Source organism: Pimephales promelas, chromosome 10 (assembly GCF_988280905.1).
Source record: "Pimephales promelas chromosome 10, fPimPro1.hap1.1, whole genome shotgun sequence".
Lineage (NCBI taxonomy): Eukaryota > Metazoa > Chordata > Actinopteri > Cypriniformes > Leuciscidae > Pimephales > Pimephales promelas.
The window spans coordinates 26,658,246-26,672,583 of record NC_142778.1 but is presented as its reverse complement, the minus strand read 5'-3'; the positions used below and the strand labels follow the sequence as shown (position 1 = coordinate 26,672,583).

Genomic DNA, 14,338 nt, shown 5'->3' with positions numbered 1-14,338 from the left:
GGGGAACTATCCCTTTAAATAGCCATTGATCACATGAGTAGTTCCTCAAGGGTCCACAGATCTGCTAAATAGCTTCCCAGTCATGGGCAGGTGTTTGAGGCAGTGAGAGTCTGACTGAATGGAGCATCTGAAGCCTGGTCACGTGATCAGAAGGAAGGTTGTGGGAGTTCTGTGTGTCCGGTCAGGGTGGGAGGCCAGGGGACTCCTGGATACAGGAAGTCTCTGAACGCTTTCAGGATGGAGCTGTCAGCTGATCCCTCAAGGGAAGGGAAGGGGATGCTGGCAGGTGTGTGAATGTGTGTGTTTGTGTAGCATATCATCTTGACTGTAGCAGTGACGTTGAGAAGGTCTGTTTTTGAGATAAAAAGCCTTCGTTTTTGAGCTAAAGTGCAGCTGTGAACTTTGCATTGAGCCATGCAAATGTGTGTGTTTGTGTGTGTGTGTGCTAGTTTGACCAGTACATTTATATTCAGGTTTCAGCCCTTGGTACATGTCAATGTCCGCTAAAAAATATTCTAAACGTTTTTTTTTGTTTTTTTTTTTAAAAAATGCAGCTTTCTGCGATGGTTATGTTTTAGAGTTAGGCGTTTTAAAAACATCTTTGCCTGTGTGTGTGTACCTGTTATGGAGACCAAATATCCCCACAAGGATAGGAATACCAGTCATTTTTGACCTTGTGGGGCCATTTCTTTGGTCCCCATGGCATGAGGAAAACAGCTTAGAAATCATATGAAGTGTGTGTGTGTACAAATTAACTCGAGGACAGCTCTGTTATGTTTCAACACCTGTAGCGTTCAACTTGATTTGCCTCGCTGAAGACTTTTGGGAATAGGATGCGAGATGTGTGTGCTCTTGGACTGTGTACTGACAGTAGGACTTTCTGTCAGCAGACAGACACCATGGGATGGACCTGTGGGTCTGTGCCAAATGCGATACACAGGGAATTTTTTGCCATATCATTTCCTGAGTACAGCTCTTCAGATCGAGGATTCAGATGGCTGATCTTTAACCTTCATTTCTTCTTATTCACACCTGGTTTGGCCACCAATGAATCTGTCAGTGCCCCACCCAATGGGACAAATGTGAAAATCATTGGTTAAAATCATGTGAATCTAAAAGCTTAAAAATCTTCAAATGTTGGTTTTTCAGTTCTGGTGTTTCAGTAGTTGTGTGTGTGTTTCATTGAGAGTGTGTGTGTGTGTTTGTGTTTGTGCATGTGAGGTAGGAGGCCAGGTTATTGCCGGCCTCTCCCATTCTCTCCTGTAATAATGGTGTTTAGGAAACTTGAGCAGACAGGAAAGGCAGATACAGAGTGGAAGAATGGAGGGATATCCCTTTACCGGGTTCCCTCCTTTTCCCTTTGGACCTGGATGGAGAGATGGAGAGTGCGGCAGTGCTGTTCATCTGGGCTGCTCCTATTTTTTATTGCACACACACACACACACACATTTATATTTGGTGTATAAAAACAATAAACACCTATTCAATTCTTTTAAAACTTTGTGAAATTCACAATCAGTTTGGGTTGTGAACCAAGAATCAGTTCTTTTTCACTGAAGTATGAAGACAGAGTTTGCTGCAATGAGTATTTCTAGACTAAATGTTAGCATTCATTTACTCATCTCATGTGCACAAAAACAGATTCAGTATTCCTCAAAATGAATAAAAACAGCGAAATACAAACTAATACTATTATACAAACCTGCAATAATGATTTTATACCTGCTTTTATGCTTCTGATTACTCTGCCCCCTTAAGGACATTTTTATATTTATTAAATAACACATATACTTTATGTATTTAATCTCACTTTTTGCTGATGATCCAATTTAACCATACTAAGCAAAAATGACTTTAGTTAAACGTCACATTTGTGTTTTAGCTGAAGTAAGAGTGTTGAACTTTCTCCTGCATCCTATTCTTTTGCAATCCAAAATAGCAGCACAGCTGAAATGTTTATTTGCATTTCCTTCAGCCTAAAGGGATTTTATAACAATATTTTCCAACAATATAACTTTTTTTTTGTAAAAATAAACAAGCCCAGTAATTTGTAGTAATTATTAAAGGGGTCATGAACAGGCTTTTACATTTTTTTTTTATATTGATCATCTATATATAGATCAACTTGGCTTTTACATTCAAAAATATCAAAATGAATAAGTAATAGGCTATTTTCTACCCTTGTTTTGAGTTTAGCTCAAAAACGCTCGTTTTTTATGGGTGTCTCACATTGAAGAGTTGGAAGTAAACGCCCACTGCTGTGAGTGGATAACAGTTTTGCATATTATAATGAGTTTCAACACTGGCTTATGATCTGGTTTATCATCACGCGCGAATCGGTGGGCGGGGCTAAACCGGCCGTGTTGAAGTAGGCGTCAATCATCTTCTACAGGGGTGGTGTTTTATCCTCTTTGACGTCATAGTTCCCCACTTTGAAAAACGAGTCGTTTGCTGAGCCTGGTGTCAAGAATAGATTTTATTGGTCTAACTAGGACGTTTTCACTTCTGAAACTTACAGGATATTCTTATAATATGATGACCTCTTAGAATTCAAAAGCTCAAGGAAATTTTGATTTCTCAGTTCATCACCCCTTTAATGAATGAAATAGGTTACCACATTTCTGTTTGTTGCATTTATTCTGCCTATAAAAAGACTTTAAAAAGGCACAGTTAAGAAACTAGAATCATTAAGTGGAATCAATACGAGAACCCTTTATTTATTTACGAGTACCATGTCTAGTTATCATATTCAATCAGATATTCCCTTATATCCACTGGCCCTTTGAACTCTGTAAATAGAGACTTTGGCCTTTCTATCCCGTGCAACCTACTGGCCCTCGTACCGACAGAGTTCAGTTTCATCAGATGTGGTGGCAGGATTGGGGGAAATCTTGGATGAGCTGGTTGTATTAAGGCCCAGGCAGGCTGGGTTTTACAGCTTAAGACCCCATTTTAATTACACTTGGCTGGAGAGGAGAGTTAACACCGCTATGTAATTGTGTTCAAGGTCACCAAGCCAGTGAGCACTTCTTGATGGATCAGAGCCATGCAGTTTGGGAAGTGTTCTATTTGTGAATATGGTGCAATTGTCTTTCTTTTTCACTGACTAAGCACATACCTTTCCCTAATAGACCTGCTTTTATGCTTCTGATTACTCTGCCCCCTTGTGGCCATTTTATATCCATGATTCAAATCTAAATGTGGAAAACAAAGTTGTCTGATGTTTCCAAAAATATTGATTCACGACTCAAATGTTAGCTCTTTATTTAACTTTCATTTGTCTTGTTGTCAGGTGCCACCAGGGATATTGGGTCCGCTTTGACCCGGATGTGCATGCGACACCGCAGCATCGAGGCCAAACTGCGCCACTATACCAAGTGAGTGATCGACCCGTCAATGGCGTGACTACTTTCATGACTTGCTCCCCGCCAGTCAGACGGCACAGACAGGATTTTATGTCTGTGCCAAGCATTGATTTTCCACTGCGGAGATCAGCAAACATCCATAGATCAATCAGCCTGCTCTAAGGCTTTAATGTGCTGTCTTCAGAGAGACCAAATTAGCTCACAGCTCAAAAGATTTCAAATGCTGACCTTAACGCAATAGTTCACTTATCCTCATGTCATTCCAAACTACTCTTATTATCTAACACAAAATCAGATGTCAGTCAGAGTGTTCACACGCATACAGTAGCCATTGGCTGTCAAGCCAATATATTTGTACAATTTAAATAAGCTGTACAGATCTTTATTGAAAAGGGTGTTTTTCATGCTTGTTCACTGAACCATAAACAATTATCGCACATACACCTGTGGAACAGTCCTTGGTGCTCTTTAGTCATTCTTGACTGAGAAATTTGTTTTGTTTACAATATTCATCAGAATGGTGCCGACCGAATGGTAAAAAATAATTTGAACAGGTTAAATGGTCCTGTAAAAAACAGTCACACTTGTGCTCCTCGTGGTCAAAAATGACCGCTTTGGAAATTAATAGGAGACGAATTGCATCTAGTGGAAACTTTTGGTACTGCGGCCAAATAAAATCTTACTGAAAGCAAATTTTTTGAGATGGCTCAATTTTTTTATTATTAACTTACTAAATATTACTAAATATTAACTTATTTAGGTTTATGGCTTTGATTTTCTCACAGTTTTAGAGTAAAACATGTTTTTTTTTTAAATTTCAAATATAAATTTTAAAAAGTGTTTTTGCACATTTTTCACATCAATAAACGTAAAATTATGTAACTTGTGAAGTTCCCTTTTTAAAACTTTTTTCAAGTCTCATCTTTGAAAAGAAATCAATCTTAAATCTTAAAAAATAGTCTCAATAAGTCAAAACACGAACGTCGTGCTGAATGATCTGAACTGTATGAAGTTCAGCGAACTTCTGAACTGTATGAACGGTGTTCGGGGATCGACTTATCGAGGCTATTTTTTAAGATGGCTCCTGTCTGTATGCGAAGTGAACTGTCTTCATAAAGTATCTTCTTATTAAACGGTCTGTACACTTACAAAGTTCTCAATGCTTCGTTTTGCATGTAGGGACCCTCATTATGTTACTGTGTTAGTGTGGGGCTATTTTGAGCCTTGTTAGTGGTATAAACTAGCGATTTCTTTTTACTTAGTCAATGCCCCCATTACTAGCATTATACGCTAAACAGTTTTTAGAGATAAAACTCTTTACATTCGATTATCATGAAAACAAAACTCAGAGAACGATTGACTAGGTACCGATGTTTTATTAGGTTCATTGTTCGCCGGAGTTCTCCTTTAAGTTGGAAATTTAATTTTTAGGTCTATGCTCAAAAAGTGAATAAATGTATTATAAATACAGTATAAATATAATGTAGTACCATAAAATCCCCTAAAAATACAAACGATTAAATAAAAAAACATTATCAAACTAAAATATAGTAAAAAAGAATATCTGTGATTTTTGACCGACACGCAAAGAGCACCAAAGGGTAGTTTATAGGCGGTTGACAATTAAGGCCTCAGTTACAATAACTTAGGACACTAAAGAGACAGGATCTGAAAAACAGCAGGAGAATGATGCCCAGGACTCCTGATCACCTGTGTGAACATGCAGGGAGGCATGATGATGTAGCCAGACCAATAAACCACAGTGTTCCTAATTTAAGATGCCTAATCCAGTGCTACAGGGAGACAGAGAGGTCAGCTGACTGTCCTCGCAGTGCCAAACCTCGTGTGCCAACTTGCATGTGCCTTGGTGGAAGAGTGGAGTAACAACTCAAGAAAGCAAGAACTGTTAAATCTACTGCAGTGCATGAAGATGAGACACTGAAGCACTTAAAGCAGCTGCTTCAGATTCTGACTGCTACTTTTGATTTTGACCCCACCTTTGTTCAGGGATTATTCCATTTCTGTTTTTGAAGAAATTTGTTAGTTTAATTTTATTGTTGCTACTATAATAATACTGCAAACATTTGTTGACCACTATATTATCATTTTTGCTGTTTTTGTGCAAAGTGCTCTAATGGAAAAAATGATCGCCCCACTCCAAGACAAGATAGAAGAGTGGAAAAAAACCGCAGCCTTGCTGGATAAAGACCACGCCAAAGGTGGGACTGACTCATCACAGTGGTCTTAAACCTGAACTTTCTGCAATACTAATGTCTCTGTCCTAAATTTACACCTTTCTGCTATTCATCAGAGTACAAGCGCTCAAGGCAGGAGATCAAGAAGAAGTCATCTGACACAATAAAGCTGCAAAAGAAAGCCAGAAAAGGTCAGTCTCCTTTTCCCCCTGTCAGCGCAATGATTTCCCCTCTCGCTCACACTCTCTCCGTGCTTTGTTTTTAGAGGATTACTGTGCTCAGTATGTTAAAAGAATCAGTGAATATGTGCCGTGCTGGGGATTTTTCTCACTCAGCCCCGTCTCTTGCATGCTAACTAATTCTGATGCCAAGATTAATTAGGTCAAAGACAGATTATGAAGTTCGAGTCAGGTCAAAAGGTCACGGTAGCACTATTGAATCAGATGACCAGTAAACCATTGCACCGTCTAGCTTTCATTTTATGCCTTCGATTTTAAAGGGTAGTCCACTAAAATGTGAATATTCTTATATAAAAGTACTTATTTCCTCATCTTCATTTTGTTCCAAACCTGTATGATGTTCTTCTGTGGAGCACAAACAAGTAATTTTTTTAAGGGAAAATGTATTATTAGATGTATCATAATACACACACTTGCATTTGCATTCTCTTTACAATCTCTTCATGGCAATGCTCTTTTTTCTCTCTCTTTCATACTGTGATTGGCTTGGCTTCTGCTTATTAACTGTAGAGCTATCAGGTATGTATTCAGGCAGTTCCTTCATCGTTCATCACGTTCAGCATGACTAACATCGATTTCATTTCATCCGAGGTATTTTGTGCGCATTTCATGAGAATGTTTTAGCGTCCTTTGCGAACGCCCCACACAATTTCATTGTTTGCAAAAGCGTGCTTGTTTCATTGTCATTCTTTCCATCAGACATAATAGGCATATTTGTTGTGAAAGTAAATCACAATGTACAATCATGCAATATTTGGTGTGTTTAGATTCAGAGCATCAACTCTATGTCATTTATTTTCATTATATGGTCATGAAGGTTTCCTTGCAGGAATTCTGACAATGCTTGGTTGCTGTGTTGACATTATCCACCCTAATCTGTCTTCATCGTGCTGACCCATGGGACATCTGTGTGTTGACATCTGCATCAAACATTTCATGTGTTAAAAATGCTCAAATGTGCATTTTCAGTTCATTCAGTGCATCTTGGTGTTCACTACCGTAAAAAAAATTTGGGTTTAGTAAGATTTTTCAAATGTCTTTGAAAGAAGTATTTCATGCACACTTTATTTGATCAAAAATACATTCAAAACAGTAATGTGTATATATATATTAGGGCTGTGCAAAAGTTAATTGCGATTAATCGCATCCAAAATAAAAGTCTGTTTTACATAATATATTTGAGTGTGCTGTATATAATTATTTTGTATATATATAAATACCTATGCATGCATGTATATATTTAAGAATTATTTGCGCTTAAATTCTGTATATATATAAAAATACATAATCTATATTATATAAATATAAATATTTTATATAGGAATAACACATTTTCTTAAACATATACATGCATGTGTGTGTATTTATATATACAAAATAATTATATGCAGCACACACAATTATACTATGTAAACACAGACTTTTATTTTGGATGCGATTAATCGCAATTAACTTTTGCACAACCCTAATATATATATAAATATATATAAATATTTAGTAAAGTAACATTTCTTATTATCATCAATGTTGAAAACAGTTGTGCTGCTTAATATTTTTGAGTAAACATTTTTTTGTAGCAATTTAAAAGTCTTTATTGACACTTTTGATCAATTTAAAGCATACTTGTTCATTTATTTATTTATTTCCCAAAAATGTTTTACTTAGTCCAATCTTTTGAACGGCGGTAGTATAATTTTCCATTCATGGATTGCTCATTCACCCAAGTCTTTATTGCCTTTCATCTCTCCTCTCCTTCTCTTCATCTCAGGCCGAGGAGGACTTCAGCCGCAGCTGGACAGTGCCATGCAGGATGTGAGTGACATGTACTTGCTGATGGAGGAGACTGAGAAGCAGGCGGTGCGCCGAGCCCTCCTGGAGGAAAGGGGGCGCTACTGCTCTTTCATCAGCTTCCTGCAGCCTGTAGTGGTGAGAATTAAACTCAAGTCAAGTTTTAAGCTGCCTCCGAAATCGAATACTTCCCTACTATATAGTATGCGAAAAACAATATGCGAGCAGAGTAGTATGTCCGAAATCATAGAATTCGAAAAACCGTAGGGGAAAAGTACCCGGATGACCTACTACTTCCCGCGAGATTCTGAAGTGCGCATACGATGGACACTTTACTATCCCATGATGCCATGGGAGAGGAGTTGTTGTCGTTATATTTGAAAATGGCGGTAACCGGAAACTCGGCTGTAACATTAGGAGGTAAACACAGATACACATGCGTATATCTATTGATTCATTCATGTTTATTTATCGATGGTAATATCACAAGCTAATAAATGGCTTTTTCCTTGCCAAAAATCAACATCTGTCATTGTTCATAGGGGTTGTGTGTGTGTTTTATGAGGTAAAATTTATTAGATAAATAAATGTTATTTGAGAAATTCCTCAAAAGGCGTGATCTGCGAGCAGCTGACCGATGCCTCCTCTTGATTGTCGGCTCGGACGACCTAAAAACGCAGATGAAAACTGAAAGCAGAACTAAAAACAGCGCAAAGTTGTTGCAGTCACTTGAATGGGCTCTTTAAATTTTCGCACTGTTATGACAGCGCATGTCACGCGACAACAACATGGCGCATGTAGTACATCCAGACATCATACATTCTACCCATATTCATACTATATAGAACGTACTTTTTTTAACGGTCGCGAAGTACGTTCTTATTTAAATATAGTACCTACTCACATAGTACGCGATTTCGGATGCAGCCTTAATGTTGTTTATTGTCTATTCTACGTAGTGTTTTTAATATGCTTTAACACAAACCATGTGCAAATTGATGTCAACACCATTGCTGAGTATTTTCTCTTTAAAACTGCAGTGAAAAAAAGATATTCTCAAAAACACGGTTTGAAACCGCCTGTGTTTCTTACGTCACAAACTACCTTGTTGTAACCAATTACGTAAACATGCGGGTGAGGATTAGCATATCATTAAATATGTTGCGAAGCAGGGGAGTCTCAAGAGAAGCCAGATGATCCCGGTATATTTTTCTTTTGATATGAAAAGTTGTGTACACTACATTTAGCAATATAGCGGGTGAGTTTGATGTCTATTACGATGTTTTGATGAACTATATGTCTTTCTCCAATGACTTTCCAAGTTGTTCAAAGCGTTTTTATGGATCCTGATTTTTAGAAGGCAGCCGTATGACTTTGAGATGGCGAACGGGAACATGGTTTGTCGTTCGTGTAACATTAGCAACACATTATTAGCTGTTTGATGATGAGCTATTAGCTGATTCTGATACATTGACTTGTAGAAGAGTGGATTCGGGGCTCATTTGCATATTCATGATGTATCCGCGTACGCTAAATGAAGCAAGGGTGTGCATTCAATCTATTTTAATGCATTCAAGCTATTTTCAGTTTTCACAGGAAAAAAACTTTAAATTGTCATTTTGGCAATTAAAGATGAGTTTTACTTTTAGAGGTCTAGCAAGAGCATTTCTTCTTTGTGTGTGTGTGTAATATATTGTATATATTTGTTTCAGAGGATTTAAAATGGAATCTATCTATCTATCTATCTATCTATCTATCTATCTATCTATCTATCTATCTATCTATCTATCTATCTATCTATCTCTTTATATCTATTTCGTATTTGATCGTATATCGTATTTGAGTAAAAGAGCTTGCTGCAATTTCAAATTAAATGGCAAAATTTTATTTAATGAATTAAATATCTAATTAATCAAATTAATAAACATCAACCTCTTTCCTCAGATCAGTGAAATTGCCATGCTGGGAGAGGCCACTCACCTTCAGGCCATTATTGATGACCTCACTGTGTTGACCACTGACCCACATAAACTACCAGAGGCCAGTGAACAGGTGCTGAAACATGCATATGAAAATCATTTACCACATACACACACACATACAGCAAGAAATAACAATAATAATAATAAGGAAATTTGATAATTTGATAATATTACTGTAATTTGACTTCCACTAGGTGATTTTGGATCTTAAGGGGTCTGACTACAACTGGTCTTACCAGACCCCACCTTCTTCTCCCAGCAGTGTTGGATCCAGGAAGAGCAGCCTTTGCAGGTGCTTGTTTTATCGTTTTATCGCCAATAAGATTTCCCATCTGTGCAAAATGTAATTCATTCATGTCGGCTACTGTTCAATAATGATGTAATTAAGCCACTCACTCTTAAAATTAAAGATTCCAAAAGGGAGTTTTCATAGTGATGCCATAGAAGAACCATTTTTTGTTTCCCCAAAGAACTTTTCAGTGAACTTTTAAAAGAACCATTTTTGTTACTGTTGGGGAATGAAAAGGTTTAATCAAATCAAAGATTTTTATGTAAACATAGATGCCAATAAAAGTGTTAATGTCTCAACAATTTCGCAGTTGCATTTAGAGATTCGTATTTCTAGTTTGGGGAATAACACTAATGATTCTCTGTGTTCCTCTCAGTTTGGTGCATCTTCCACCAGGTGGCGCCCATCGCCTGAGCAGCGTCTCCTCTCATGATTCTGGATTTGTCTCTCAAGATGCGAATGTGCACTCCAAACCTCCCTCCCCCATGCCATCTGACATCACTAGCCAGGTCTTTACCAGTTCATGCGATGTTTTTTTTTTTCATCTGTTATATTTAATGCTGTTTAATTTCCACATCAATTTCACTGACCTATCGTTATCTATCTCTGGCAAACAGAAGTCCTCTAGTTCTGCATCCTCAGAGGCTTCAGAAACCTGTCAGTCTGTCAGTGAGTGCGGCTCTCCCACAATAGTAAGTATTATTTTATGTCCGGAATTTTAATAAATATATGGTTTAATTACTTAAACTCTTTGGCCGTCACCTCAAACTTCTTTTTTTTTTGCTTTTTTTTTTTTTTTTTTTTTTTTTTTTTTTTGCTTTTTGTTAATATAAGTTGACAGAATTCTGTTGTCATTATTTGCCTTATTGTCTTTTATGTCTCTTTGATTTAGCACAATGCCCATATATGAGGACTATAAAATTCCTAATGTAACATTATCCCCCTCCTGTTAAACAGCATTCAGAGCAATTCCTTGATTCTGTTTGTCATATATATTTTATGCATTAAAGGGTTAAAGGAATAGTTCACTTTAACTTTTGCTGATAATTTACTCACCCCAATGTCATCCAAGATATCCACGTCATTCTTTCTTCTATTGAAAAGAAATTAAGGTTTTTGATGAAAACATTCCAGGATTTTTCTCCATATAATGCACTTTACTGGGCTCCAAACGGTTCAAGGTCCAAAAGACAGTTTCAGTACAAACTAAAAAATTATTAAAAAAAAAATAATAATAAACTTTTTTTGACAGTTTCAGTCATTTAAAAAATAAATAACAAAGTTTAAGTTCTATATGGCGAGCATCTCAAATGCTCGCCTTGTTCTGTTCTGTGATGCACATTCGTGACTCCCCTGTTCGAACTCTTTCATGAAAATTAATCATTTTTTTGAGTCATTTGGTTCGTTCAACGATCAAAATGAACGAATTGATTCAGAAAAAGATTCGAAGTTCGAACAGGAGAGTCACGAACGTGCATCACAGAACAGAGAAAGTCGAGCATTTGAGCTTATAAAACTTAAACTTTGTTATTTTTTTAAAAAATGGCCAATCGTTTCGCTTGATAAGACCCTTATTCATCGTCTGGAATCGTTTAAAGCCCTTTGAACAGTTTGCAGTTTGCACTGAAACTTACACTTGAACAGTTTGGTGCCCAGTAAAGTGCATTATATTGAGAAGAATACTGGAATGTTTTCATCAAAAACCTTAATTTCTTTTGGACTGAAGAAAGATAGACATGGACATCTTGGATGACATGGGAGTGAGTAAACTATCAGCAAAAGTTTTTTTTAAAAGTGAACTACTCCTTTAAGCTAGCAATTAGAATCATTTTGTATATTATTATGCTGTTATTTGCTGTGGGGTATTTACTGTGGTGTTGTTCTCCATATTTGATTGGGTCATCCTGTCATTCCGTTTCCACAGTTCGGCTCATCCTTTGCTACCTTTCGCCCTGCTCACTGTTTTAATGACTCCATCAGGCCTCACTCTTACATACTTCCTGCGTCCCCTACCTATAATCAATCCCCTGGATCAAACTCCCCTTCACCCACATCAAAGGTTCCTTACTGGAAGGTTTGTTTTTCTTTTTGACCATTCGGTCAGCCATTGTTTGCTTTCTGTTCTGTTATTCTTTGCAAAACATTATTAGTTTTTAATTTGTTTACTTTTGATCTAATCCCATTTAATTTCTTTGTCATAAGCTTTTCTTTATTAACCAACATCTGGCTCAGGCTTGCTGTTTATTTCTGTTGATTAAAATGAAAATCTACAATGAGTCCATTGAAATTGCAGACCCAATGCACAGGTCCTGTCCCATTCTGGCTATATTACCATGACCCTGAAAACAGTTTCCTCTTGCAGCAGGACTGGTCAAAGGCAGGTCACTATGAGCAGACGGCTGTAAACCAACAGCGCAGAATTGAGGCTGCAGAGCCCTCTAGTGGACTGGCAAGAAATGGAGTCATTCACCCTGAGGATCCGAATAGGCTATCTAGGATGAATTCTAAAGATGTCAAGGTCCTGAGAATCTATTTTTTTTTATATATAAAAATGAAAACATTAATGAATATACATGTATACAGTACTGGTCAAAAGTTTGGAAACATTACGATTTTTTTTATGGAAGTCTCTGGATTTATTTGATATATTTGATATTTATTTATTTATTTGATAAAATACAACAGTAATATTGTGAAATATTACAATTTAAAATAATGGTTTTCTAAACTTTCAAATATAATATCTATGTCTGTGATGCAAAGCTGAATTTTCATTAGTTATTACTCCAGTCTTCATTGTCACATGATCCTTCAGAAATCATTCTAATACTGTATGCTGATTTATTATCAATAAACAGCTAGGTGCTTAAATTTTTTTTTTTAATCTGTGATACTTATTTTAGGATTCTTTGATAAATAAAAAGTTTTTAAAAATAATTTATTTAAAATTGAAATCTTTTTTAACAACAGACTACCGTTCAAAAGTTTGGGGTCAATGTTTTTTAGCAAAGATTTATATTGCTAGAAAATTACTATTATTCAAAATAGTAATTTTATAGCAATACAAATCTTTGCTATTACTTTTTATCCATTTAACACATATTGGGTGAATAAAAGTTTTAATTAAATAAAAAATAAAATAAATTAAATAAAAAGTGCTATTTTGAATAAATGCTGCTTTTTTTTTTTCTTTTTTTTTTACCTTTTATTCATCAATGGATCCTGAAAAAAAAGTATCACAGGTTCCCAAAAAATATTAAGCAGCACAATTGTTTTTAACATTGATAATAAATCAGCTTATAAGAGTGAGTTCTGAAGGATCATGTGACACTGAAGACTGCAGTAATGATGCTGAAAATTTAGCTTTGCATCACAGAAATAAATTATATTTTAAATTATATTCAAATAGAAAACCATTATTTTAAATTGTAATAATATTTCACAATTTTACAGTTTTTTTCTGTATTTTTGATCAAATAAATGCAGGCTTAAAAGAACATAAGAGAGGTTTATCAAATACATTAAAATTCACAATGTTTCCAAACTTATATATACATAAATGGCATTTTTCTCTCCTGTTCTTCTTCCCATAGCATGCTAAGCCGATGTCATCTGCCGCTAGTGAGCTGGCTATGGTTCTGACTCGTGGGCTTAGTGTAGATCAGCAGCAGAAGAGCAGCTGTGACTCTCTGCAGTACTCCAGTGGATACAGCACACAGAACACCACACCATCATGTTCAGAGGACACTATCCCTTCACAGGGTAATACACACAGACGAGCATAAACACAAAACAAAGTACAGTTGGTACAGCCTTTAAAACACATGTCCATTCCATTCAGTGAATAGTGTGTATTCACACACAAATATTGACAACATTTTGAAAACTATAGATAACAAACTATCTGGTAAAACAATAACAAAAGTGACCAATTTTGATTGCTCACTGGATGCGAATGTAGATTCAACAGATGAATAATAAACAAAAAAGCATAGAAATAGTATAATGTAGAAAAAAAATAAACAGTTTTACATAGACGTGTCTATTTCCATTGATAGTTTTCAGTTTTGAATGAACTGTAAGTTTATATAAATAAACTACCGTATAGTTGGGGGTCCCCATACTAAAAATAAGTTTTTTAAATTCCGCTATTAGTATACTCTTTTTTTAAAACTAAAAATAATAAATTCTAGTTTTTATGTGCTTTTCTCAGAAATGTATTTTATGAACTTTTCAGAAATATACTTAAAATTGCACTTATAGGAATAGTTCACTTAAATCTGAAAATTCTGTCATAATTTACTCACCCTCAAGTTGTTTCTTTCTTCTGCTGAACACAAAAGAAGATATTTTGAAATATGTCGGTAACCAGACAGTTGATGTACCACATCGACTTCCATAAGTATTTTTTTTCTACAATGGAAGTCAATAGGCTCCATTAACTGTTTGGTTACTGACATTCTACCGAAGTTTGTTTTTC

General features: G+C 36.0%; 1 protein-coding gene across 5 annotated transcripts in view; it reads left to right on the top strand.

The window, feature by feature from the left end:
* The window catches only part of mtss1la (MTSS I-BAR domain containing 2a), a 33,500-nt gene that overhangs the window by 16,380 nt on the left and 2,782 nt on the right, over nucleotides 1–14,338 (top strand). The window contains exons 5-15 of one of the 5 annotated variants that reach the window (XM_089116368.1): nucleotides 3,293–3,377; nucleotides 5,493–5,584; nucleotides 5,677–5,751; nucleotides 7,568–7,725; nucleotides 9,532–9,639; nucleotides 9,764–9,861; nucleotides 10,235–10,367; nucleotides 10,476–10,550; nucleotides 11,783–11,932; nucleotides 12,221–12,376; nucleotides 13,452–13,620. In XM_089116368.1, the coding sequence (XP_088972494.1) occupies nucleotides 3,293–3,377; nucleotides 5,493–5,584; nucleotides 5,677–5,751; nucleotides 7,568–7,725; nucleotides 9,532–9,639; nucleotides 9,764–9,861; nucleotides 10,235–10,367; nucleotides 10,476–10,550; nucleotides 11,783–11,932; nucleotides 12,221–12,376; nucleotides 13,452–13,620 (1,299 nt within the window). Of the gene's footprint in view, nucleotides 1–3,292; nucleotides 3,378–5,492; nucleotides 5,585–5,676; nucleotides 5,752–5,778; nucleotides 6,319–7,567; nucleotides 7,726–9,531; nucleotides 9,640–9,763; nucleotides 9,862–10,234; nucleotides 10,368–10,475; nucleotides 10,551–11,782; nucleotides 11,933–12,220; nucleotides 12,377–13,451; nucleotides 13,621–14,338 lie in introns of those variants that run through there. The other 4 variants (XM_089116369.1, XM_089116370.1, XM_039650449.2 and 1 more) reach the window with 4 other exon arrangements.